This window comes from Mastomys coucha, unplaced genomic scaffold (genome assembly GCF_008632895.1).
Source record: "Mastomys coucha isolate ucsf_1 unplaced genomic scaffold, UCSF_Mcou_1 pScaffold16, whole genome shotgun sequence".
Classification (NCBI taxonomy): domain Eukaryota; kingdom Metazoa; phylum Chordata; class Mammalia; order Rodentia; family Muridae; genus Mastomys; species Mastomys coucha.
In genome coordinates, this window is record NW_022196898.1 from 24,912,266 (window position 1) to 24,940,028 (window position 27,763).

At 36.4% G+C, this 27,763-nt stretch overlaps 1 protein-coding gene across 6 annotated transcripts in view; it reads left to right on the plus strand.

The window, feature by feature from the left end:
* Serpini1 (serpin family I member 1) overlaps window positions 1-27,763 on the plus strand; it is an 83,049-nt gene that overhangs the window by 34,350 nt on the left and 20,936 nt on the right. For 3 of the 6 annotated variants that reach the window (XM_031374109.1, XM_031374107.1, XM_031374106.1), the window contains 4 exons: window positions 17,327-17,594; window positions 18,410-18,640; window positions 20,541-20,735; window positions 23,248-23,452. In XM_031374109.1, the coding sequence (XP_031229969.1) occupies window positions 17,345-17,594; window positions 18,410-18,640; window positions 20,541-20,735; window positions 23,248-23,452 (881 nt within the window). In that variant the 5' untranslated portion in view covers window positions 17,327-17,344. Of the gene's footprint in view, window positions 1-16,401; window positions 16,610-17,326; window positions 17,595-18,409; window positions 18,641-20,540; window positions 20,736-23,247; window positions 23,453-27,763 lie in introns of all 6 variants that reach the window. The other 3 variants (XM_031374108.1, XM_031374110.1, XM_031374111.1) reach the window with 2 other exon arrangements.

Here is a 27,763-nt window from a genome sequence, read left to right on the forward strand (position 1 = left end):
CTGAATTAATATATTTTATGTTTATTGACTATCATAATGTTATTTGACACAAGTAGGATCAATTTGTTCAAAATAGTAAGTTAGTTTAAGATAAGATAGGTATTTCATCAGAGAACAAGATGACCTAACATAGGCAGCTATTTGTGTTTTAGCAGAGATTTAGCAGAGTCAATCTTCTATATGCAATTTATGAATCAAATAAATGGAAGTGTGTGCTGACCTTAAATTTCATACAATGGGGGACACAGTGAAACAGCAAAGAATATGAAAACTTCTGACAAATATTTAGGTTCCCCAAACTTACTAGGTTTTAAATTCTTAATCTACACAATATTTCCCTCCATGTTTGCATATATAGGCTTTTTATGAGAATAATGAAGAAAGAGATTGAAAAAGACACTAGAAGATAAAAATACCACCCATACTCATGGATAGGAAATATCAATATTGTGAAATCAGTCATTTTACCAAAGAAAGTGGGTGCATCCGTTACATGTATTTGGAAACAAAAAAAGACCAAAGATAACTAGACAAACCATAGAAAAAAACAATACTTCTGGAGACACCCCAATGCTTGAGTTCAATTTATACTATGGATCTGTAATTGTTCCTAGATGCCTGTCCATTATATTTTTACTATTCCAGCTAACTTGAATAAATCAGATGGCTCATGGAAAGTCAGATAGAAAGAAGGTCAAGGAATTTACTTTATCAGCATATTTTCTCATCAAATTGGGAATTTCACATCTATAGTATCTTCCTTTATATGTAGTCTGGGTCCCAGTCACACAAATACACTCTATAAGCAATGATAAATGTAAGATCATGCAGTAAAGATCTTTTCCCAATCTGTTGGTTGCCATTTTGTCCTATTGACAGTGTCCTTTGCCTTACAGAAGCTTTGCAATTTTATGAGGTCCCATTTGTCAATTCTTGATCTTAGAGCATAAGCTACTGGTGTTCTGTTCAGGAAATTTTCCCCCGTGCCCATGTGCTTGAAGCTCTTCCTCACTTTTTTTTCTATTAGTGTCAGTATATTGGGATTTATGTGGTGGTCCTTGATCCACTTGGACTTGAGCATTGTACAAGGAGATAGGAATGGATAAATTTGAATTCTTCTACATGCTAACCTCCAGTTGAGCCAGCAGCATTTATTGAAAGTGCTGTCTTTTTTCTACTGGATGGTTTTAGCTAATTTGTCAAAGATCAAATGACCATAGGTGTGTGGGTTCATTTCTGGGATTTCAATTCTATTCCATTGATCCACCGGCCTGTCAATGTACCAGTACCATGGAGTTTTTATCACAATTGCTCTATAGTACAGCTTAAGGTCAGGGCTGGTGATTCCACCAGAAATTCTTTTATTGTTGAGAATAGTTTTAGCTATCATAGAGTTTTGTTATTACAGATGAATTTGGGAAAAGATCTTTATCAATCCTATATCCAATAGAGGGCTAATATCCAATATATACAAAGAACTCAAGAAGTTAGACTCCAGAGAACCAAATAACAATATTAAAAAATGGGGTACAGAACTAAACAAAGAATTCTCATTTGAGGAATACTGAATGGCTGAGAAACACCAAAAGAAATGTTCAACATCCTTTGTCATCAGGGAAATGCAAATCAAAACAACCCTGAGCTTCCACCTCACACCAATCAGAATGGCTAAGATCAAAAACTCAGGTGACAGTAGATGCTGGCAAGGTTGTGGAGAAAGAGGAACCCTCCTTCATTGCTGTTGGGAATGCAAGCCGGTACAACCACTCTGGAAATCAGTTTGGTGGTTCTTCTGGAAATTGGACATAGTACTACCTGAGGACCCAGCTATACCACTCCTGGGAATATACCCAGAAGATGCTCCACTATGTAATAAGGACACATGCTCCACTATGTTCATAGCATCCTTATTTATAATAGCCAGAAACTGGAAACAACCCAGATGTCCCTCAACAGAGGAATGGATACAGAAAATGTGGTACATTTACACAATGGAGTACTACTCAGTGATTAAAAACAATGAATTTATGAAATTCTTAGGGAAATGGATAGATCTGGAGAATGTCATCCTGGGTGAGGTAACCCAATCACAAAAGAGCACACATGGTATGCATTCACTGATAAGTGGATATTCGCCCAGAAGCTCGGAATACCCAAGATAAAATTCACAAACCACAAAAACTCAAGAAGAAGGAAGACCAAAGTGTGGATACCTTGATCCTTCTTAGAAGGAGGAACAAAATCCCCATGGAAGGAGTTGCAGAGACAATATTTGGAGCAGACACTGAATGAAGGACAATCCAGTGACTGCTCTACTTGGGAATCCTTGCCATATACAATCACCAAACCCAGACACCATTGTGGATGCCAGCACATGCTGTTTGACAGGAGCCTGATATAGCTGTCTCCTGAGAGGCTCTGACAGTGCCCAACTAATATAGAAGTAGAGTCCCACAACCATGCATTGGACTGAGTACAGGGTCCCCAATGAGGGAGCTAGAGAAAAGACCCAAGGAGCTGAAGGGTTTGCAGCCTCTTAGTAAGAACAACAATATGAACTAACTAGTACCCTCAGAGCTCCCAGGGACTAAACTACCAACTAAAGTGTACACATGGTGGGACTCATGGTTCCAGCTGCAGATGTAGCAGAGGATGGCTTAGTTAGAGAGGCCTTTGGTCCTGTGAAGGTTCTATGTCCCAGTGTAGGGGAATGTCAAGGCCAGGAAGCCGGAGAGGGTGGGTTGGTGAATAGGGGAAATGTTGAGGGAACAGGGTTTTTTGGGTTTTTGTTTTTGTTTTTTTCTTTTTTGAGTGGAAATCGGGAAAGGGGATATCATTTGAAATGTAAATAAGGAAAATATCTAATAAAAAGTTTTTTAAAAATTAAAAAAGAGCATACAGTAGAACATACTGTCTGTCTATTAGGGTTGCCTGCCTTATACTTAAGTCCTGTTGAGCTTTAACTATCATCATTTCCTTGCTGGTCTTATAACACAGCATATAACTATAGATCTGTTACAGTAAAGAATGGATGATTCTCATGCTAACAGGATGGCCCATTCTCTCTCTGTCTCTCTGTCTCTCTGTCTCTCTCTCTCTCCCTCTTTCTCTCTCTCTGTCTCTGTGTGTATGCATGTGTGTGTGTGTGTGTGTGTGTGTGTGTGTGTGTGTTTTAAAGGTAAATCAGGAGGACATTGGCATTTTGTTTGAATCACTTATAAATTTCATATGTATATAGGTTCTGGCACATATCTTGTGATCATTAAAATATTACCTGAAATCTCTGAGATACAAGTAGATTTAGATGTTGATAACAATTAAGATGTGCAGAGTTTCTTTTTTAAGAACTTGGGCTTTGAAGAAGGTTGAAATACTTGTTACACAGGGATGAAGATCACCGAGTCCAACCAGAGCACCCATGTACAATTCTAGGCATAGTGGTGCACATTAGTAATCCTAGCTTCAGAGAAGCAGAGACAGAAAGATCCCTGGAGTTTATTGGTTAGCCAATCTAACCTAATCTGTAATCTCTAGGTTCTGAGGAAGACTTGGTTTCAAAAAATAAGGTGGAGAGTCATAAACAAATACTGTGTTATGGCCTCCATATGGATGTATGCACCATTCCCACACACATACACATGTGTGTGTACATGGATGTACACAAGTTTAAACCTGAATATTACACAGACACATTCATACACACACACACTTGTACATGGACATGTACACACACACATGTACACTTGCCTGCATTTTACCATGGTGCTTACTGAGCTCTCCCAGTTGCTAAATTAGAGAGAAAGTGATGATGTGCCTTAGGTATACAGGAGAAGACAGATGCTTGGTACTCATAGCATCAACTGTTTTCCTTCCCCCATTCTTCTGACAATGATGGGAAAAGCTCTAAGCTGTTATAAGAGGAGCTTAATAAGACATAATTTCCAGTCAGTGGGGACTATCAAGTTTGGACTCAATTCAGAAGGAAATAATTAAATCCATTTCTCTCCTGGTATCTTAAAATAAGAAAATACTATATTGAGGTCCTTGTGGAGAAATACAATGAATCTCAGCTTTTTCCCCTTCCCTAACAAACTTTCACTTTGGCTGACTTCCTGGGCACATCTTTCTACATACTTACTTAAAACTGTTACTTTATTATAAATGCTGCTCTGCATATGATAATGGAATGAAACTAGAATCCTTCTGTGGAACCTTTTTATATCAGCTTAGGTTTGACTCAGTTGCCCACACTGCAAATGATAAATTATCTTGTCAGACATTCACAGCAATGAGCAGGCTGGAGAATCTAAGGCTTCTTAGCAGTTAACAGGTAGACATGTCTAGAGAGCATTCATTTAACACTACAGAATGTCAGGGAAATTCATAATAAAAAATAAAACTATTTTTGAATTCTTGATTCTCTCTTGTTATAGTCTCTAGTCCTAAACAGGAATGTTGAAAAGTAATGGCTACAACTTCATTTCCCCATAGTAAAATTACTGTGAGCCATGAATACTTTAGGAATACACATGTGTATCTATCTATTTATCTATCTATCTATCTATCTATCTATCTATCTATCTATCTATCTATCTATCTATCTATCTATCTATCTATGTATCTATCTATCTATCTATCTATCTATCTATCTATCTATCTATGTTATATGTCTCTCTCTCTCTCTCTCTCTCTCTATCTATCTCTCTCTCTGTGTGTATGTGTGTGTGTGTGTGTGTGTATATATATATATAAAAACAGCAATTGAAAAAAAAGACCATGATTTGGAGGTGAGCAATAGTATGTAAGAGAAGTTTTGGAGGCAGAAAAGCATAGAGGGAAATAATGTAATTGTATCATTATCTCAATGAATAAAAGAAATCATTTTAAAAGAAGAATTAAAAACAAGTATTCTGAAAAAAGAAAGGAAAGGAAGGAGGAAGGAAAGGAAAGGAAAGGAAGCAAGAAAGAAAACCAAAACCCAAGAAAGCACTTAACTGAGGTTGTCATCCTGCCTCAGCAAGAGTTCCTTCTGTCACCCACTCCTGTACAACTGATAGATAACAGGGTTTTAGAGGAATTGACAGTGTAGAATTGGTCCAGATTCATGAGTTAGAAAGCTTTTAAGATATATCACAACTCTGGTCTTATATAATGTACCAAAATAGCATATTAACTGGCTTATCTTCATGTTGACACACAATAAGTGTTTGTGTATAGCAGGTTGAAGCATATGAAGTTCTTAATACTTAGTGTTTTGACATATGAAAATTATGACCTCATAAATTTGAAGTTAATTTAAAAGTTCTTTCTTATTTACTGTCCATATCTCATTAGCCAAACTGCCTTGCTGAAAGGTCTCTCCACTCTTGAAAATGCTGTGCTTGTTAACCACACAAGAAAATATCTTTGTGTGGCATCAATATAGACTAGAGTGAAGGAAACTTAGGGGATTCGCCTTAGGAAAGTGTATGTCATCCTCAAATCATCATGTGTGAGCTCTAAGAAATGTCCCAGGCTACAGCTAAAGAAGCAGACAGAACACAATGGCTGATGGTAACAGCACAGGGAGCAAGGGGCAGCGTGGGTTGCATACCATTTCATCTTGATTCTTTGCTGCATGCTTCTAGGCCTGCCCATGGCTCTCCTCTGCTGGGACATTGTCTTATGACAATAATGTATTTGCAATCTCAGAAATTATGTGATCAAGACAAGTCTAAAACTGACCTAGAATGTTATGAAAGTTTCAGCAAGACTTTCCAGCTTGTCTTTATGGAGTAAATGAGTTCTCCTAAGTGTTTAACCCTTCAGTACATACTCATGTGTCACGTTAACCTATATCTGAAAAAAATGAGTCAGACCACAATTGATTCCTCAGCAAAAGAAGTAAAAGCATTTGTGTGTGTGTGTGTGTGTGTGTGTGTGTGAGAGAGAGAGAGAGAGAGAGAGAGAGAGAGAGAGAGAGAGAGAGAGAGAGAGAGGTGGGGGGAGACCCTTTCAAAACTTTATGAGATAGACAACAATTTTATAATGGAAAATCAGAAAACCTAATTTTTAAAAGCTTGATTTGAAAGGCTGATTATTAATTTGAGCAACATAGACCTATCATATGGAAGAAAGTGCCACATGGCAGGTCACTTATGTCATGCTATTTCCTTTTATGTCCCTAGCATCTTGAACAAGACCTAACATAAATTGGGCAAGTATTTATTGTGTGGACGGATGTGATTAGTAAGATCTGAGCTATTACACCCACAGATAAGTGTTTCTTTAGTTCATGAAATACCTTTCATTCTCAGGATATTGGTTGATATAACAGACTGTGTCTTAAGTACACGATGGTGGCCTGAGAAGGAATTTCTAGAATGAACATCCAGTTTTATAACAATCCAAAGCCAATATCTGTAGAGATTTCATAAAGCATTGAGACCATTAATGAGTGGCCTAGCTCTGAGGTGGACGTGGGTAGCATGTTACTTTGATTGAGGATGAGATTTTGATCTATCTTTCTGAAGTGGCTCACTGAATCTTTACTTCATTTTTCATGTCTTCTAGTTTGCTCTAAACACATTCACATGCACACACACACACACACACACACACACACACACACACACAATCACTCATTGACAAATATGGCTTTGCCCAAGCTGAGCTAAAAAGAATCATTTGTTATCATTATGTGGAAAGCCCAGTCACATTCCAGAATTGTTGGGGAGTTTCCTGCTTCCCTGAAATTGTTTAGATACTTATTTTATATTTCCCCCCACAGGACTCACCAGCTGTACCTGAAACACTTCAGAATTTAAAATGGAACTCTCTATTATTTGATATCCCTGAAGAAATGTTTTTAAATCAAAGCATGCTAGGGATAGAAGCATGTGTTACCACATGGGTTCTCAATACTGTTTTATTCTCTGTTTCTTTAAATGTTTCTTTCCTTGTTTATTTGATTAAGGATCAATGTTATGAAAAGTTTTCATACTTTTAGCTCCATGGTATAGCCATTAAAAACATAGGCTATTTATGTTCCTTAAATTTAAACAAAAATTAAAATATAATTTTTAGCTACACTATCCACATTGCACAAAACCTACAAGTTCCTAGTGACTACATAATTGGACAAGCATATGTAGCTCATATATCTGGCAGTAGAGAAAATATTAACAATACTGAATAAAAATCTCAATGCTAGAATAACTGTCTGTAGTGTTTAGTTCTAAATAGGGTAGCTATACATACCCATGCCCCAAGATTCAGAGAACTACAAGGAAAAATGGGCAGAAAGATGGTAAGAGGCAGAGGTTGGAGAGAAACAGGGAAAAGGTTTCTTGTGGACATAGCAAATGTGCTGAGCACATGAGCTCACAACCAATGGCCAAGCCAGTCAGTGTTCAGCATAGAGTTGGGTGGAGCTCATGGGCCCCCAGTTCCAAGATGAGGAGCTATTGAAATGTGGTAGCTTTTGCAGGGGCAGGGCGGCCCTTGTATGTAGATAGCTCCACACCCATGAGTGTATGAGTGGCAAAAATTGAACTCAGTGGGTTTTTAGTTTTTGATGTTATTGATGTGAAGTTGGGAAGAGGCTAGGAATGTGTGTCTATCTAAGAAGAGTTACAGGATAACAGGGATGATTATGATCAAAAGACATTGTATGCATGTATGAACTTCTCATAAATTTAGTGAAATTATATTAACAAAAACCTGACTGCATGCCCAAGTTCAGTCAAGTTTCGCAGAACCATTTTCTCAAGTAGATATTGGATTCTCTCCTGGATCTGATTAAAACTAGTTTTAGTAGGAATCCTGCTGGGTCAGCTTTGCAGTTATCTACTTCACTTGGTATCTGACCAAATTTCTCATTCGCTGTCTTTAATACTTTATCATCCTGTTTGTCTTTCACAAGAATCTTGTCAAGTCAGTCAGTTTGGGCAAATTACCTGTTCTTCCGGGTTTTTCTTAGTAATTTTCTAATCACCTGTCTCCATTTGGTAGACACACACACACACTCACACCCAGACACACATGTACACACATACATATACACACACACTCATGCATACATACATATACCTACACACACAAATGCATACACGCACATTCTTAGTATATATCTATTTATTCTCTCTCTCTACTATTTCAAAATACCCAATGTGGTATATTCTCTTTAATAAAGCCTCCCTTATAGTTAACAAGTGTCACAAATATTTTGATAGGATTACTCTTCATTAAAAAAAAACTTAAATATTTTAGCTTTTAGTTTTTGAGACTTCCTCTAAAGAGAGAAAGGAATCAACTATATATTCATTTAATAGCTGCTTGAGATAAAAATACTTTCCCCAAAAGTTATTGTAGTTACTAAATAGTCTTGGAGGGTTAGAGACCCTATCTCCAATAGGACAGGTAATGCTATAACCAGGTAAAACTCCGGGGAAACTAACTCCTTTTGGAAGTCACAGGCACTGCCAAAAAAAGGCAGTCTTCTAAGGCAGAGTTCACCCTCATTCCATTTAGCTCTGTGTTGATACGAGCGATTCAGAAAAGATCTTAAGCATATGCCAGATGATGTCTGGGGAGCCTTGGCATCATATAAACTCCCTCTCTAACTTCCAGTGTTGATAGGTCTAGACATGTTAGGCCCTCAGTGATTGGGCCCCAGGACCCACATTCCTCCTGGATGCAAGCAAATTATCCAGTGACTTAGGCTATTGCTAGTTGCTATGTAATCAATAGTTTCCAGGTGCAGAGTGCTACCAAATCGTTATGAGGCATCATGGATGTAGTACTCATTCAGTCTGTAACTAAACGATGTCTAGTAAAAATTTAAAAGATATTTATCCCACTTCTTTCACACTTAGATCCTTGGATTTTTACCATGGAAAAAAATGTTCTTGACAGAAAAATTTCCAGCTTTACAATTTTTTAAATCAATTAAAAGATAATTATTTTTAAAGATTATCATCTTACCATATACAAATATTAGCTAAAGATATGTTAGATAATTTATTTAGATCATTATGAGGGATGGCTAAATCTGTCAAGAATTAATAAAGTAGGATAATATGTCTATAAGGAATATTAATTACATTAATAATATATATAATAACATGTATGGTATATTGTCTAAGTCCCTCAGCACCAACAGAAAGTTAATTGGAATATCATTACTTAACAGATGCAAAGGTGATCTTGTCTGCAGGGCAGTCATCAGCTGCCAAAATGTGATATTCATGTTTATGGACAAGAATATTTGCATCAATGTAAGTCTTGCAAAATTTAAAAAGCTATAAAGCTGTTCAGAACAAAGGTTCCCCAGTTTATAGAGTCCTGTGAACTAAAAATATAGATATATGTTTTAGGCAAATATATAGTTCTTCATTCAAAACACTTTGTCAGCATCTTGGCCTATTTCTTTCACAGCGTATTCTGATAAACTGAATTTTTACAGCTGATTCTGTTCTCAGTTCTGCCCTTTTGATTTACAGGGCATTTTCCCAAGCTCAACTTTTTTGAGATAAGCCTGAAAGAGCTCTACTTTTTGCCTGATTTAATCCCACAGGGAGAGGAGAACACAAGCATTTATAATACTGAAAACTGCAAGTTAAGAACACATGGAAAAATGTGCTGCATTGCTTGGTTTGGATAAAAGAAAGAGGAATGGACCAAGTTGTTGCTTTGTAGGAAAGTCCAGACTTTCTACAGATTTAACAATTCAGTTTTATTAAAACAGTAGAGAATTTAAAGGGTGAAAATCCCTAACTACATTTGATGTGCATACCTGAAAGCCTCACAAAATGAGACCTCAAGGAAGGGCAAGATGGAGGAAGCTTATACCCTCTTCACAACAGGGACAAGGGTAGGGAATATAGGCAATTTGGAGTAGTAATAAATGACCAGAAATAAGCTTTCCCTTTCAAAGCTGAGTGAATGTGAGAAAAAAAAATAACTTGTGACAAAGTTCATCCAAATATTCTTCTATCTTCTTTACTGGAGTAGGAAATTGCTAGAAGGGGTGGAAGGCATGCCTTGTTCTTGGGCAGAGTGAGCTTAAGGTAGACAAGAGTTATCAGACCAAAGCTGCTTCTAGCAGTGCCAGTCTCTAAAGACCTTTAAGACAATCAGCATACAAGGAGCTGCCTTTGTGGGTATTGGTTTCTGAGTCTCAACATAGCCAGAAAGAACAACCATATCAAAACTTGACTCTGCCTGGAGACTGGCTGGTTTCCTTGAATTAGTACATTTATTCCTATTTCAGAAAAAATTAAAACTATGGAAGAGGAGGAAGACACACCATGTTACAAATCGACATTTTTCTGAATTACAGTTCTGCTAAGGACAGTATCTTTTTTTTAACAAGTAGTGACATTTTTCTGTCTTGGATCAATTAACTGACTCATTTTTCCATCATCATTGATGATCTGGTGCATGCTTTTCTCTTAATAAAACAGAAAAACAAAGAGCTTAGATTTTTCAACTTATCTCAAGTTTTATCAAGAGAATGAATACTAACCAAAATTGGAACATTTTCAAACACTTTTCTAAATGCTCATCATAAAGTTTTTTAAAACTTAAAGCAAAATAAAAAAGATGTGCTACTTCATGAACACAAAACCATTCAGGTTAAGAAACACAAATGTCTCTCTCCAATACCTTTCCTCTCTTCCCTCTTTCTATTAGTTATTTATCTATAGTTATTTATACCTGACTTTGTTTTTTCTGGAGAAAGTAACTCTAACCATTTTTCTCAATGTCCAATAACGAAATCATTTTTTTTAAATGTGAACTAGTTGTGTTATTAAAACATCCATAAGATGCATAAGTTGAATCATCTCAATAATTAGGTTAGATATGAGGAAAGGTTTTGTTTTTTAATCATTTATTTTTTTTACTTGTGCACGTAATAGGGAGTGCATTGTGTGGAATGTGGATGTGTCTCAGTATGTAGAGGACAGAGGACAGACAGGTTTAGAGTTTGTTTTGTTCTTTTACAACTTGGGGTTGTCAGGCTTCCAGCAAACTGTTTCCTGCTTAGCCATCTCAGAAGCTTGAGAATTTCTTCCTTTTTAAAATATACTTTTATTCATGTGTATATGTGTGTACCATGCACATAGAAGTGACATTTGAGGCCGTAAATGGGTGTCAGATGGCCTGGGTCTGGAGTTGAAGGTAGTTGTTGTGAGGCCCACTAGGTGGGTCCTAGGAATGGAGTTCTTGACTCTTTAGCTATCTTTCCAGCCACTTGAGACGATTTAAAAAAAAAAAAAAACCTGTCTATTTAATTGTGCTGGCATTTAGTTATATGATTTCCATATGTCAGTTAGAAGAATGTTGCTCCCTAATGTGCTTTATGCTGGGTTTTTAATATAGTGTGCACATATAGGCGCATACACACATAACCTACCTCACCACTGGTAATGAGGAGAAATTCAAAATTAACAATAGTGTATTCAAAGCTGAATTCTTCCACCTTTTCTACCACTACAACATCTATCTACTGTTACACAAGTACTGTAGTCCCTTGTAGTTTTTGCATTGGAGCATTTAATTCTGTCTGTTGTAAATAATAAACTGCCAAACAAAGTAAAGTTCCATGTGAGAGCTACTGGCTTGAGATGTTTGTTATTAATACTAGCGACCCTGAAATTTTGTAGAGTAATGTTATCACAATAGCATTTGGGTGGCCCCTATGTGATTGTTCAAGGAGGTACACTTGTTCTGACTGCTTCCAGTGGCCAGCTGTCACATTATACCGGTGTTGTTGACAGTACCACTTTATCAGACTGGAAAGGTGGCCTCACATTCAATGAGGAAACACTTTATCAAAAAGAATAAAAAATGAAAATGAGCTACTATCTTAAAATGGGCTCAGATTGAATTAATGCCTAGTGTTTAGCTACTGCAGCTTCTCTGCCTGTTTCTTCTGCTATAGCACTGTGTCCCTTCATGCATTATATCATACTAATACAATAAACATTGATTTGTCACTTCCTTCATGTAATGCATTTAATGCTTCTTCTCATTAAGCTAGTGTGCACAAAGAAGAATGCTCTTCATTGGTGCTCTCAAATCTGTAAACTAGATGCTGCATATATGGAATCACCTTTAATAGATAGAAGCAGAGAAGGACATTGTTGAAACTCTAACTGAAAAGCCAAGAAGCTATGCATGAGTGTGTAGCTTCAGGTTAGAGGCTGAGTCATGGTTAGAACTGCAGCCTGGGGAGAGCTAGTAAGGTAGTTCCAGAAAAGGCTGCCCAAGCCAGCAAAACGAGAGGTACTTCTGGGATTTGGGTTTCCAAAAGGAGTCTGGCAAAACGAGCAGGGAGCATGAAGGAGGTCATTGTGTACACATTTATACAAGGCCACAGTGCGGTGGACTACATACAAGACTAAATGCTTGGGGTATTGTCCTACAGGAATGAGAGGGCTTCTGAGGTTTTGTAAAATCCAGAAAATGATTTAACAAGGCAGCTGTTTGGAGACTACCAGCCTGTTAGATTGAAGAGGGTAGTAACTAGAGAATAATGTACTCATTGCTTTAGTTCTGGAACGTGCATCAAAAGACAGTCACTGCATTTGTGGCCTTTGAGTAAGCATAGCAAGAGATGCATGGGCTACAGATGGAAATGTTCAAAACCCAATAAATATGAGGAGAAAGAAACTAAAACTAAACTAAACTAAAACCCAACTTTGATATTGTAAGAAAAAAAATTCTTGATAGAGTGAGGGGCCCTGTTTGAGCCAGATGGCATTCAAAGTGTTCATGCAAGTTAAAGAGTTTTAAAACCCACAGGGGCACTTAGCATTGCACACTGGAGCAGCAGGCTTGAACATCTTTGGGAATATATTAGTTATTATGATTAATCATGAGGCACTAGCATTTTGTAGGATGTTAGGAGAAGTGTGTCAAAGAGAAGAGAGCAGGGCCCGGTGAGACATGGGGATACACACACACTTACAAGGTACATTAGGGAAATGAGATCCTGCCCCAGCCAAAACTTAAATAACCCAAGATGGGGGTAGGTAGCACCAGAAACACATAACTAGGAGAACAAAGGAAATTTGGCCTGTAAACTGGAAGATCTCTTTCTGAGGCTAGGTATCTAAATTTCTAAAATGTGGGTCTTCCTATATTTTTGAAAAGTGTTTCATGGTCTGATCTGCTACCATGATCCTAGCCACAGGCCCCTAATTTCCCAGTAATGTGCTGTCCATTAGCTGGCTGCTCATGGCCTTACCAGAAACCTCTCCCACAAAAATACCTGCTGAGTATTACCATAGTCCTCTGGTTTCTGGAAGATATATTAATAATTTTGATAACGGCTTTCTAAAGACAGGGAGATTTGAAAAATCCAGGGTTGCCAAACACAGACTCAATATCTGAACTACCTGCTGTACTCCGAGGCAATTGCCATCTGAGGTGGCCAATTGATTATCCTGCACAAAGAATATCATTTGCTGTCATCAATGTGACACATTTTCCTGGTGGGTCAGTCGACTTTGTCTTGACTCTAATGGATTGATGTTCTCTAAAAGGTAAGACCATATATTCAAGTGTATATTCTCACACCATGATGTGTGAAGTGCCTAAGGACAAGAGCCTGTACTGAAATATTTTTATATCTTCATAAACCTCTACACTCCTGGTTAAATGAATGTACAAAGATATATTAGCTAGGCCAGGAGGAATAATAAATTATCATTTTTTACAGCTTCTTATCTAAGAGATAGAAACATGGAAACATTTTTTTCCTCATGGTAATGCCCCTGTTATTGTAACTGGTATGTTAAAATATGAGTACCTCACATAACATTTTTTCACTTATGTCTTTCATAATTTTGTACCATGGGGTTAGCATTTTCATTACCAGATGGGGACTGAATGCTGAGAGAATGTGCCTTACTTGTTAGAGCCATTCAGTGCACAGTAAATCCTGTTTTCTAAGATTTGTATCTTCATTTATTCAACACCAAAAAGAGCCTTACATGTAAGGATGATTTTAGACCTAGTTTTGGGTCCAGAACTCCTATGATAATGGAAAAGTTCCTAACCTCTTAGATTACAGTATTTTAATTTATAAAATGGGAGCACTACTTATCAGGGAGCCACAAAATTTAAGCAAGATGTAATTATCTCACGAGATACTTGTAATGCTGTGACAACATTTTCATAGACTTATTATTAGCTTGGGGGTTGTATTGATAATATAGTTTTGTTTCATATGGATAAAATGTGTTTGTGTAACCTTCAAATTTGATACTTGTGCTAAGCATAGTTTTGTATTAAAAAACTGTGTTATTTACTCACAGATAAGACTATCTTTCTTATTCTCGTACCATGTAGACTTGTAAAACTTTTAAATGATTACATTGGTTTCTTTTTGGAGGTAGTTAGTGTGTGCCTGGAGTTAGAGAACAACTGTCACAAGACTCTTTCTCTCCTCCATGTAGCCCCTTGGAATAAAGCTCAGGCCTTCAGATTTGATGGCATGTGCCCTTACCCACTGAACATTCCCACCACACCATTTGTTAAGATTTAATTTCATTTTTATTTTATGCAGATGTGTGTAGGTAGGCAGCATGTGCTCCAGGGCTTGCAGAAGCTAGAATGGACTGTCAAATCTCCTGAACTAGAATTAATGAGCAATCATGAGCTGCTTGATATGAAGTTGGGTCCAAGGAAAGAGTAGCAAGCTCTTAGCCACTGAGCCATCTTCCCCAAGCTCCACAGTATTTTGGTGTCTGCTTAGATACGACACAATTCAAATACCAAGTTAATGTAGACGATGAAAATTTATTGTCATTAAATTCCTACTGATCAGTCAGGGCCACAGAACAGATTCAGGAGCTGAGCTGTGACCCTGCACTAGAACATTATAGATCCTATAATGTTCTGACAATCAGAAACATCTGTGCCAGGTTACAGTTACATTGTTCCACCAGTCAGGACTTGGGGATAGGAGAATTCCTTACGAACATGTCTTTATGGTACACTTATCCTGTTCTCATTTGTTGGTTTATTCAACTGTGGTGAGGCAACTTGCCTAGCATTCATGTCTCAACTTGCTAAGCAGAATGTCAGTTTCCCAGGTACATGTCTTTCTGCCAAGCAGGATGTCAGTTACCTAGGGAGGTCATGGGAACCTAAACTTTATTTGATCTCTATTCAAAATGGAAGTTTCACTCAAAATGACTTCAGTTTGGTTCCTTCTTGCAATAATACTTAATATTAAAAAGATGGACTTTGGGGGTTTGAGATGACTCATCAAATTAAGGTTGAAGGCTAATAACCTCGGTTCTGTGCCTAGAACCCTCATAGAGGAAGGAGAGAGACAGTCTCCTCACGTTTTTCTCTTTAGCACGTGCATGCCCCCTACTACACACAAACACACAAAATAAGTAAGTAAGTAAGTAAGTAAGTAAGTAAGTAAATGTAAAATAGTAAAAACAACATGAACTCTTGAATCTGTCTTTGATTTACGGTCCACTAAGGATTATTACACACAATGAATTAAACAATAGAAAAATCTTCAATTCTTTCTAGAAGAGAGCCTTGTAATTCTCTTTTTGAATTCAGAAAGAGGAAACTCCAGCTGTTCTCTGGGAGGAATCCAAGGAGGCAAGAAAGACCAGCAGCTGTAGATCCTCAGTGCTGGCTATTTGCCTGCTGGATCTGCTTCAGTGCTGCCTGAATCACAGAGCATGGCCTGATGCCTCTGCTACCCTCCCAGTAGTCATACCATTTAATTAAAACATAGATTGTGAAAGACCCTATTGAGTCTAGCTTTCTACAGAAGCCAGAATTTTTTAAACTGTATTACAGAAGCAGGGAGATGAGGGTTATGCAGAGGACCTTGGAACTCCTCAGGAAAAAAAAAAAAAGTAAACATGTATCCGGCTCTCAAATGTGAAAGATTTATAGAATGTGACCAAAGCGTCCTCTGACACCATGATGACAATTCAGAGCAGGTAGATTCTTCTGGATGAAAGCCTGTGGGAAGTGCACTCTTCCTCAGTCAAACCCCCTGTGCTCACTGTTCCTTGATTAGTTGAGACTATCAACTCTAATTAAAATACAATTTTCCAAATGTGTTTGTTCAGTATCACTCTATGTGGTGTTTTAATGGTGGATTTAAAAATGATCAAGAACAAATAAGTTACTTAATTGTTTAAATAAACTATTTCACCTTCTAGATGCCTATAGTGACTTAGTGGGAGGTTATTGAGAGAAAGAGAAAGAGAGAGAGAGAGAGAGAGAGAGAGAGAGAGAGAGAGAGAGAGAGAGAGAGAGAGAGAGAGAGACCAGATCACTGTACAAGTCAGTCTGTAGGATAACTCTAGATAATTGGCACTGGCAGGCAACAGACAGAAATATTATTTGGATAATGTTGGGCTTTGTTTTCAGTCAGGATTCTCTAAAGGAAAAAGAGTCCATGGAATATATGCCTATGCATATGTAGATATTTGTAAAGACATACGTGGGAAGAAGGCTCAGTTGAAGAATTTCGTCTATTGAACTCATCCATGGGCATGTCTGTCTTCCATGTTCTTGATTTCTAATTGCTGCAGGAGGACTAGTCCATTGTGCTCAAAGCAGTGCCTTCACTAGTCAGGTAGGCCTGAAGTGTACAAGGAAGACATATAAGAAGTATAATATTAGTGGGAGGGGAGGCCCTTGGTCCTGTGGAGGATTGATGCCCCAGTGTATGGGAATGAATGCTAGGGTGCTGAGGTGGGAGTGGGTGGGTGCGTGGGGGAGCACCCTATAGAGGCAGAAGGGAGGGATATGGGAGGGAAGATTTGAGAAGGGGAAACTGGGAAGGGGGATAACATTGGAAATATAAATAGATAAAAATAACCAATAAAAAATAAATAATAAAAAGAAGTATAAGAAAGGCAGATAGACCATTTTCTCCACAAATTGTTTTTGGTCAGTGTTTTATCATAGCAACATAAAGCAAACTAGGACAGGGGTTTAACTTGGATTTAGAGTGAATGTTTAGCATGTTTGACTTCAGTTACAAGCACACACACACACACACACACACACACACACACACACACACACAGGGGAGGCACACAGGGGAGGGGTCAGAAACATATCCTTAATAGGCCTTTCTTTTTTTTTTTTACAAATAAGTTAATATTGAATTATTTTTAAAGTTCAACATATTCTTAAAATTTTTATCTTATACCTCTACAAAGCACTATTTTTTCTTCCTTTAACTTATGGGTCAGAGATACTTAATACAAACATATTAACATACCTGTGTAATATCAATTAATATCAATATCAATAAATTGTTAATCCATAAATTATTGTCTTCCAGGCTTGAAAGCATCCCATCATGGCTTTCCTTGGTCTGCTCTCGTTGCTGGCCATGCAAAGTATGGTGACAGGGGCAACATTCCCAGATGAAACTATAGCTGAGTGGTCAGTGAATGTATATAACCACCTTCGAGCCACCGGAGAAGATGAGAACATTCTCTTCTCCCCACTAAGCATTGCCCTTGCAATGGGTGTGATGGAACTTGGGGCTCAAGGATCTACTCAGAAAGAAATCCGCCATTCAATGGGCTATGAAGGCCTGAAAGGTGGTGAGTTCTTAGCTTTGATTTCTGGCAATTATTTGAGTTTTAACTGTGAATTCATTCATATTTGTCTTATGCCAGAGAAAACAATATTAACTGGAGATAAGAAATTATCATTATGCAAGAATCAGATTAGAAAGGTCAGAATAAAGGGTTCATTTCTGTCTCTAGCCATACCTGAAATAAATCTAAGGAAAGTGAATCTTCTCAAAAAACATTATTTAAATAAAAAACATTATTTAAATAAAATATGTTTTTCAAATGAATGCATGCTAAAGAAAACAAAAAGTAATTCTGTAATTTCCCCTGTAAATTATCATACAAATAAGTGAAAAAGTAACTGTGATAGATTATAAAAGACATCATGATTCTTGTAAAATATTATATTTTGCTTACAATTGAAGATATTCTCATTGTTTAAATAATATCCAAGTTTCTTTAAATATTTCATTTTTATAAAAATTACTATATATACTATATATGTTATACATAAATTTGGAATGGAGTATGAGTTATGCTTTTATGCTTCTTTCTAGTGTACACTTAAATTCTTTAGAAAGTTAAGAAGAAAAATAATGGATTTTCTACTTGTGATATTTAAATAATCTGATCATAATAAAATATACAGGAGTAAAATACAAAGGAATATATTCGAACATCTAGACATAGCATGGCAGGATTCCCGCCATGTGTCTCTGAGGAGCAAACCTGCGGGCTGCTTTTCCCTCATCACTGCTCTCCTAATGTCTTCCACTGTGTTGTAGTGATCTTTCACCATGTCTGTGCTGCTGGTAAACTTGTCATCCTTTGTCATCTTGCAGGTGAAGAATTTTCTTTCCTGAGGGATTTTTCTAGTATGGTCTCTGCCAAAGAAGGCCAATATGTGATGAAAATTGCCAATTCACTCTTTGTGCAAAATGGATTTCATGTCAATGAGGAATTCTTGCAAATGGTGAAAATGTACTTTAATGCAGAAGTCAATCATGTGGACTTCAGTCAAAATGTGGATGTGGCTAATTCCATCAATAAGTGGGTGGAGAATTATACAAACAGTATGTTCTTTCTTTCTCCATTTAGCTCACTCTTAACCACCTTTTGCTTTGGGATGTATCTGTGCCCTCACTTCTATAAAATAGGTTAAATGAGTGGCAATGAGTAGAATATTAGCTCTGATGATCTGCCATCTGTGTTCTCTCATAGAGGGAAGTCCTCAACCAGAACAAAGTAAAAATTAAAGTTTGAAGTTGAGCCTTGGTTTTACAGCCACAATAGGGAGTAGGTAATTTTAAGAAGTGAAGAGTAGTCACTCTGAAAGGTGCTCCATGGTAGCCCAAACTAGTGGAGAGGAAAGAGGAATTAGAACCTGGGTGCACATAATTTTCACCTTATTTCTAATTTATGCTATTCCTTTAAGGTTTATTTTTATTTTATGTGTATTTTGTAGTCTGCAGTGTATGTATGCATACTCATGGAGGCCAAAAGAGGGCCTGGAGTGTGAGACTGTGTGTGCTGGAAACTAATTCTGGACCCTGTGTAAGAGCAGTAAATGCTCTTAATTGCCAAGACATCTCTCCAGCCCCTCTCATTCGTATTTCAACTATTTTTAAGACTTCTAGGTGGTTAAAATTTCATTATTTATTTCCCAATTAGCCAGGAAGATAATGAAAATAATAATCTAAACAGTGAGACAAATTTAAAGTAGTTTAATTAAAGGAAGAGAAAGTAGGAGAAAATTAATGTAGGAAAATATATGGATAACTTGTACAATAGACAGTATATATAAAATATGAAAACAAAAACAAATGAGTTAAATACATTAATATTTTTGGCAGATTAGTATAGCTCTTCATTACATAAAATCCTAAGTCAAAATTCCCCAAATAGTTTTATTCTAAAATCTTATATTGGAACAAAGAAGCCCTATCAGACATCCTAAATCCTACAGTTTACACAACTTTGTGATATTGTTTAAGAAGTGATATGGTTACTCAAATAAGAAAACATTAAATAAATTTGATCTTACTTTTTTCAACTATAAGATTAATTTGTCATGTAGAGAGACATTTTAGCATTTTGAGCATTCAAAAAGTATAATTATGTACCTGAAAGATACTGCGTTATTCAAATATGCTAACTTTCAATTAAAATATGCTAACTTTCAAATTCTTTTGGGCACTCTTAGCAGATAGCAGCAAACTGTTAGCTTTCGAATTACACTTCAAAAAGAAGATTTCAAGTGATAGAAAATATTTTACCATGAGCTAAGTTTGCCTTCAATCTTCTGTTTGTACATCATCAAAACATTAGGAAGATTATCAATATTCAAGGGGGTGAAGATTGAACTGAATGACACTTATATGCCTTGTTAAAGAATAAAAATTGAGGGCTGGAGAATTGGCTCAGTGGTTAAGAGCACTTGATGCTCTTCCAGAAGACGTGAGTTCACAGCGACCTGTGGTGTCTCACACCCATCCATAATTCCAGTTCCAGTGGATATGATGATGCCTTATTCTGACTCTTAGAGGCACCAATCACACATGGGACGCACAGGCATACATTCAAGGAAACACCCATACACATAAAATAAAAATAAGCTAATCTTTAAAAACAAACTTTGAAAGATCATTGTGCTTTCCCTGTGTTCATAGTTTTAGATAAATAACTCAATTCACCAAGGAACTTGTGAAAGCCAATGTGATTTTACATGTGGGTGGGTAATTTTTGTGTCAGGATGCTACTAGGCATACTCTTGTTTTAGATGTCCTTATTGCTACTGACATAATTAGGTGTGTATATGCCTAACATCTTTCCTTTAGGAATAAGATACTTATATTTCTTCTTACATCTTACATCCTTAGGGACCGTTCTATGAGATGATGGTATTGATAATTCTTTTGTTAGCCTTTCGACTTTTCAATTTAATGGGAATTTTCATCTATTTCACTGAAAAAGGTTTGTTGAAAGATCTGGTGTCTCCGGGCGACTTTGATGCTGTCACTCATTTGGCCCTCATCAATGCCGTATATTTCAAAGGGAACTGGAAGTCTCAGTTTAGACCTGAAAATACCAGAACTTTCTCCTTCACGAAAGATGATGAAAGTGAAGTACAGATTCCAATGATGTATCAACAAGGAGAATTTTATTACGGTAAGAGATTTGGTGTCTTTTAATTCTTGTTATACATCAACAAATCTTTTAGAAATGTAAAATATTTCTTGCTTTAACTCCTTGTGGATATAATTTGGGCCATAGTACAATTTGCTTGGCTGAATTTCCAAAGACTTGTCATTAGATTATGACTGAATATTATAGGTATTGAGATTTTTTTTCCAACAGACTTCTTTAATTTATAAATTTCATTACACGTTCCAAGTGGCTTTACTCATCTACAGTTATCTGATAGTGAGTTGGCAAGATGTGTCCATGGGTAAAGCATTTGAAATGCGAGCATGAGGACCTGCATTTGGATCCTGAGAACCCAAACAAACCTGTACCCTATATTGTGCATCTATAATCTCAGTGTGTATACCTTCACATAGGAGAAAGACACAGGAGGCTCCCTGGAAACTCACGATACAAGTCGTCTGGCATACAGAATAGTAAAATGATTAGAGAAGTTGTATCAAATGAAGAAGGCAAGTACATGCTTCAAGGCATGTCTGTACCTACACACACACACACACACACACACACACACACATGCACATACACATGCATACATGCGCATGCACATATATGTAAAATGTTCTGATCTGATCTTGGGTGACCACATCCTAGTGTACTACATTTAACCATTTGCATTGGGATGAGCTTTGACCATCTGGTCCACCAGTACCTGATTTAGCTTTAAAAATTCTTATCACATATTTTTCTTTTTAAAAATGTGCTTGTTTGTTGGTGAGCTTATGTATCATGGCACATATGAAGAGGAGAAAGGACAGTTGAAGTGAGTTGGTTTTTGGTCTTCCATCAAATGTGTCCTGGGAACCGTAATAAGGTCATTTAACTTGGTAACCAAGTCAAATGATCTAACCAGGCTTTTGAAAACTCTTTCCTTAAAAATTAAATAACAGAGCCCAGAGTTCATCAGTTAAAATCACTTGCTGCTATTGTAGAGGACTCGGGTTCAATCCTCATTTGATGGCCTGGGACTCCAGCTCCAGGGATCTGAGGCCTCTCATTTTCATGAGCACCCATACACCCGCAATTCATTATATACAACCAGGCCCATATACATAAACACACAAATTTTAAATGATTCTTTTTTTTTGTTTTGTTTTTTTTTTTGTTTTTTTTTTTGTTTTTTTTCGAGACAGGGTTTCTCTGTATAGCCCTGGCTGTCCTGGAACTCACTCTGTAGACCAGGCTGGCCTCGAACTCAGAAATCCGCCTGCCTCTGCCTCCCAAGTGCTGGGATTAAAGGCGTGCGCCACCACTGCCCGGCTTAAATGATTCTTAAAACACTTTAAATCTCAGGTTTGTAGGGTTTTGCTTGTTTGATTTTTGGGTTTTTTTTTTTTTGGACTGAGAACTGTACTTCATGATGCAAGTCATTGTTTTTGACATTATTCTCATTGAATTGCTTTGAACTCTTCAAAAGTTTAAGGTATCATTGCCTCTTGAATTATAGTAATTCGTTATGTCATTAGCAGAAATAAACTTGTATCTGAATATGTGTTAGAACTAACAGTTCTAACTAGTAGTTAAAGTAGAAAAGAAAATATCTATTTATATGAAAACCAAGATTGTTCTCAACTAAGATAGTTAGGAACACATTTATTACAGAAATATTATTCTTAGTTTTGATAATAGAGAACATTTAAAGTAATGACAAAAGGTTGTGTTCTTAAGACTCTCCCTGTGTGTGTTTGTGTATATATGCACACATTCTTGACAAATTCTGCTCAATTTATGGGACACAAAATAAAACACCGCACTTAATTACTGACTTCAAGAATTGTTTTTATCACAAATATACTTGGTGCGCAGTGTGTAATGCTTAGATTTTGTTTTAGCTGGCAATGTCAGCCTTGAATCTTGCAATTGTAGTGACAATGAGGTGCAGCATTGTGTATTGTCTTCTTAAAAATCAAGAGAATACAGGTAAATGTCCATGTTGGGTGCATCCACCATGAAGCCTGGGATTTATTTTAGAACGAGAGTTTTCTCTGTGTTTAACTGAAGTGTCTTACTTAAAAATAAAAACCAGCCTAGAGAACAGAAAAAAACATAGGATTATTCTGGGAATTCTAAATACATTTTTTTGGAAGGGAGGATTAATTTACTTTGAAGGCCTATTTTCAAATATATTATTTTGCTTTGGATGTCTAAATTTCTTATTTTCTAAACATTATTTCTTTTTCTTTTAAAAAAAATTACATGTACGACTGCTTTTCTTGCATGCATGTATGTGTAGCATGTGTGCTGGTCATGGAAGCAGCTAGAAGAGAGACCTGTATATCCTGGACATGAAGTTACATATGAATGTGAGCTACTGCATGGGTGTTGGGACCCAGGTCTTCTGCCAGAGTCTTAACTACTGAATGTTTCTCCAGAACCCAACATTCCTTTTTAAGTGAGGGCTTTAAAAACTGAAATCACTTTCTGAATATTTTGATAGTAAAGCTTTTATTTTTATTGCTTAATTTTTATTTTTTAGGGGAATTTAGTGATGGATCCAATGAGGCTGGCGGCATCTACCAAGTCCTTGAGATACCCTATGAGGGAGACGAGATCAGCATGATGTTGGTACTGTCTAGACAGGAAGTCCCACTGGCCACACTGGAGCCTCTGCTCAAAGCACAGCTGATCGAAGAATGGGCAAACTCCGTGAAGAAACAAAAGGTGGAGGTGTACTTGCCCAGGTGAGAGGTCGCCCTCAGCATAGCACACTGCTGTGGTCCCGAAAATCTTCTGCAAATGCTTTTGAATTTTAAGTGTTCTCTTCTTTTCTCCTCCTCCCATTTCTCCTTCATCCTCCTTTCCCACTTTTCTTTCTTTCTTCCCCTTCTTCATCCTTCCTTTCCTCCACATCTTCCTCCTCCGTCTCTTCTTCTTCCCCTCTCTCCTCCATCTTCTCTTTCTTCCTTTACTCTTCCATCTCCCCCTTCTCTTCCTCCTTAATATTCATTAATACAGACATGACCCTACCCAGAGATGTCCATCTCCTCTCTGATTTGTTCAGCACTAAATGCTGTCTGTATATTGATGAAGTTGATTATGGCTGAGAAGAAAGCCTCTGCCACTATTGGCAACACTTCCAAACAAGCCACTGTAGTAGGTACTGAAATATACTCATGTATAAACAAGAAACAAATCTACTCAAAATCCTCCCTGTGGCAAGAGTAAGATATATGCATGGGCTTACTACTGTGACTACTCTTCTCTTCTTGACTCCAACTCTGGCCTCTCAGCACATCCCATTTTAACAGCATGTTGTTTCCGTTTCCGGGTAGCTATGCCACATAGCTTTTGCATGTCCAGGTGTCCATTTATATTCCTGCAATGACTTACAGCTCTCTTCATATTGTTTACTTAGACATAAAGGTCAGCTGTGCCATTAGACCTCCTAGGAAGCCTTCCGCAGACTATGAGCTTGTAAGCATAATGAATAATTTAAGCTAGAGAGCAAGATATGCCCATTTATAATATACATAATATGTACGTGTTTGTGTGTACACAACAGTACAGTCCTAGGTTTCATTTTATATTAAAAATTATTCAAATACAAGTTTCTATAAATACTAAATGATGATGAATAAATTAATACCTCTAGTTTATTAAATTTTATTAATTCATATGCATTCCAATTATAGGAGTTAATATTTAAAAGTTACATTTTATGTAAATGCATACTTTGTCAAAAAACATAGTTGATGGTTTGACTTTGTGAATGAAATATATGGACATATATATATATATATGAAGACTGAATATGAAGACTATATATACATCTATAAAGTATTTTATATTTTGTTATAATATAAAGATTGATTTTATATACTTATGAAATAGGATATTTTAAACTGTAATATTTAGTTACAAATATTAATAATTGAATCTAAAATATTGCCTAAGGCATAAAGTTATAAACAATGTAACCCATGTTAAAACTCATCCAGTGATTTTTTTGTGAATTTAAATGTTTTTTTATAAGAAATTCATAAATAATACAACAAATTCAATACAGTATAAATGCTTCCATTATTAAATTTCATAAGCTCAGTGTAGTATTTCCATAAGTTCTGTGAAGATATAAAGTCACTTAGGGGCATTTTAACAGAATTCTAAATGAGTGCTTAAGAAATATTATATATTCTAACTCATCCACATTCCCTAGAAAATGGGTCCTCCAGGTTATGTCCACTGAGAAATAGAATATGGCAGCAGAAGAATATTAAATTTTCATCTTCTAAGAGTTATTCTTCAATTATGAAGCAGTTTAGCTCACTTGCTCTTACTAATGCCTGCTTCTAAATTAGGCTCAGCTAATTGTCCATTTCTTCAGGAGTTTTATAAATTTTCCCTCTCTATGGATGAGGTTCAGATTAGAAGCGTAACTAGCTAACTGAGATACATTTAGTTTTTCTTTTGTAATAGAGTGACTGTGTTGAGACAGGTGTGTGTTCTAGTAATCAGTGGCCAAGTTCCTCCTCATTCTGTAGAGTTAGCATTTGATGAAGGTGGTGGCTTCTGAGCCCCTGTGCGAGCAAAGGTGAAACAAGCTTCTAACAACTAGATTCTAGGCTTACTCAAGGGTCAGTTTAATGTCTCATACTTTCATGAGGAGATACTATTCTAAAAATGTAACCTTCATTTTCATAACAATGTTTCTGTCCTACCAGACAGATACTTTTAGTTTCATCCATACTAGAGTTTACATGGACATTTTGAAATACCAACCTTCCTTAAAAGCTGTAGAGGGGAAGGCTGAGGCTGTGGCTTTGTTGACAGAGTGCTTGCTTAGCATTCCTGAAGCTTTGGGATCTGTTCTTAGCACTGCATAAGCCGGGCATGGTGGCACATACTTTTAGATCCAGAATTCCAGAGGTGGAGCTAGGGGATCAGAAGTTCAAAGTCATCTTCAGCTACATATTAAGTTTGAAGCTGGAGATCTATAGGGAATTTAGCAAACTGTGGTCAGAAAGATCTCAGCTACTGTTCTCAGTTTCCCACCATTAATTTAGAGCAAGTGACTTAGGCTTGTTTTATACTTTGTTTTTATAGCCTATAGAAAACAGACCTTTGTTCTAGGGTTGTATGACATCCCTAGATTTGTATGATAAAGAACAGGACATGATATATACAATGTGTTTGAGGGGGGTGATATTAATACATATTCTAATAGTCTGTACTAAGAGGAGAGAGATGAAAACTATTTTCAGTAGCTTGTAAGGGAAGAAAAACAGGAACAGACAATGGAAGATTATTGACAATTTTTCATTAACATTGAACAAAAATCATAGAAAAGGGTGTATATTAGATACTTTTGCATTGATATGGGCTTTTATACTCAGGATATTTCAAACATTAAAACAAAGTAAATCTGAAGATCTGTTTTCACAACAAATGTTCATATTATGGATTATATAACCCATAGAAGTCTAATTTAAAGTAAAACTATAGTAAGTTTTAGTAATTGGATTAGGATGTTTGATATATAGATGCTTGTCTCTTAGTCTATTTTTGGAAACACGAACCTGCCAAAACTATTTTCCGCAGTAGTTCCTCTTCATATCTGAGCGTTATTTCAATAGTCATTTCCTTCTAGTTCTTACAATGTCAGAAACTAGACTAAAATAATGGGCAGTTTTACTTGTCTCATTAAAGACATAGATTGTTGCCTAAAAATTTATATGCAGAATGTATACTCAGCAAAAGGCAAAATCAGAAAAGGGAAAACATTTCTTCCTGACATATTCTTGTGTTTTACTTTTAAAGTATTAAACATGTTTTCATTTATTAAATTAAAAAGTGCAAGTATGTTCATTCTATATCTCTTACTAGAATGACTAATAATGTATTTCATTGGTTTAGGGAGGGATTGTATCTTAACCAAAGAAACAACTTATATAAAGCTAACATTCTATTTATGGCAGCAATAATTGTTTTATATCTTTTTTTATAAAATTGTGCATAATAATTCAAATCTTTTGAAAAATAAAAAAAATCATTTTTGTTTTCAAAAGTTCATCTGTAATTGTAAAAACTTACAGCATTGGACACATAATATTTATCTAACTTCTATTAATAAATTTTTTGTGATGATATCATGAAGATATGCTTATTTATGTGCCAGAGTTAAGTAAAACCACAATGATAATTTTTTTAATAGTAAGTGGTTTTATGGACTTAAAATGCTTATTTTCTTAATTGTACAGTTAAATTTGACACTTTTTAAAAACTGTCCGTGTTAGTGAGGGATAGAAAGGCAGTATCAATAGACCAGGTATGAGGAGGAGGAGGAGGGGTAAGGAAATTTGCAGGTAATTGTTATCAGCTTCAAAAATCAGTAATACTACTTACTGCATCAAAATACTTTGACAATTACTTTGAAGGATTTTTATACATGTCTTTATATTTAGAGAGGGGGTAGGGGTATCAGGCTTGTGGGAAAGTGCCTTTACCCACTGAGCCACCTCACCAGTCCCCATTTTAGAGTTTTACATAGAACTTAATGATACTAACCTCAACATTCCTTCAAGCTCTCATTTATTATAATTGTGTGTACATAGTAAATATTTTTCTACTAATGAATTTAAATCCTATTGTGTTATCTCACTGTCTTTGATCACTCCTTTTTAGTGAAAACAATAGTTTTTACAATGTATTCTGGTCATGCTTTCTCCTCCCCCAATTCTTCCTATACTCTCCTCATTCCTCTATTCATACAACTCTACTCTCTCTCTAAAAATCAGACAAGTAAAACCAAGAATCTCCTGTTCCTTTCACTCTCACCTTCCCCCCAGAAACCAGAGATATTAAAATATACAAGCCAGAGACTAAATAAGACAAAAAAAAAAAGTTCAAACAACAAAAATGAGACAAAAATTCGATTAAAATTCTATTGAATTCAAGTTTCTGAATTGTTGACCATGACCTGTATATGTTCAGTCACAGTTGAGAGGGAGAGTAGGCACAGGTTCAGCTAACCAACAAGCTCTCCGTGTAACTGG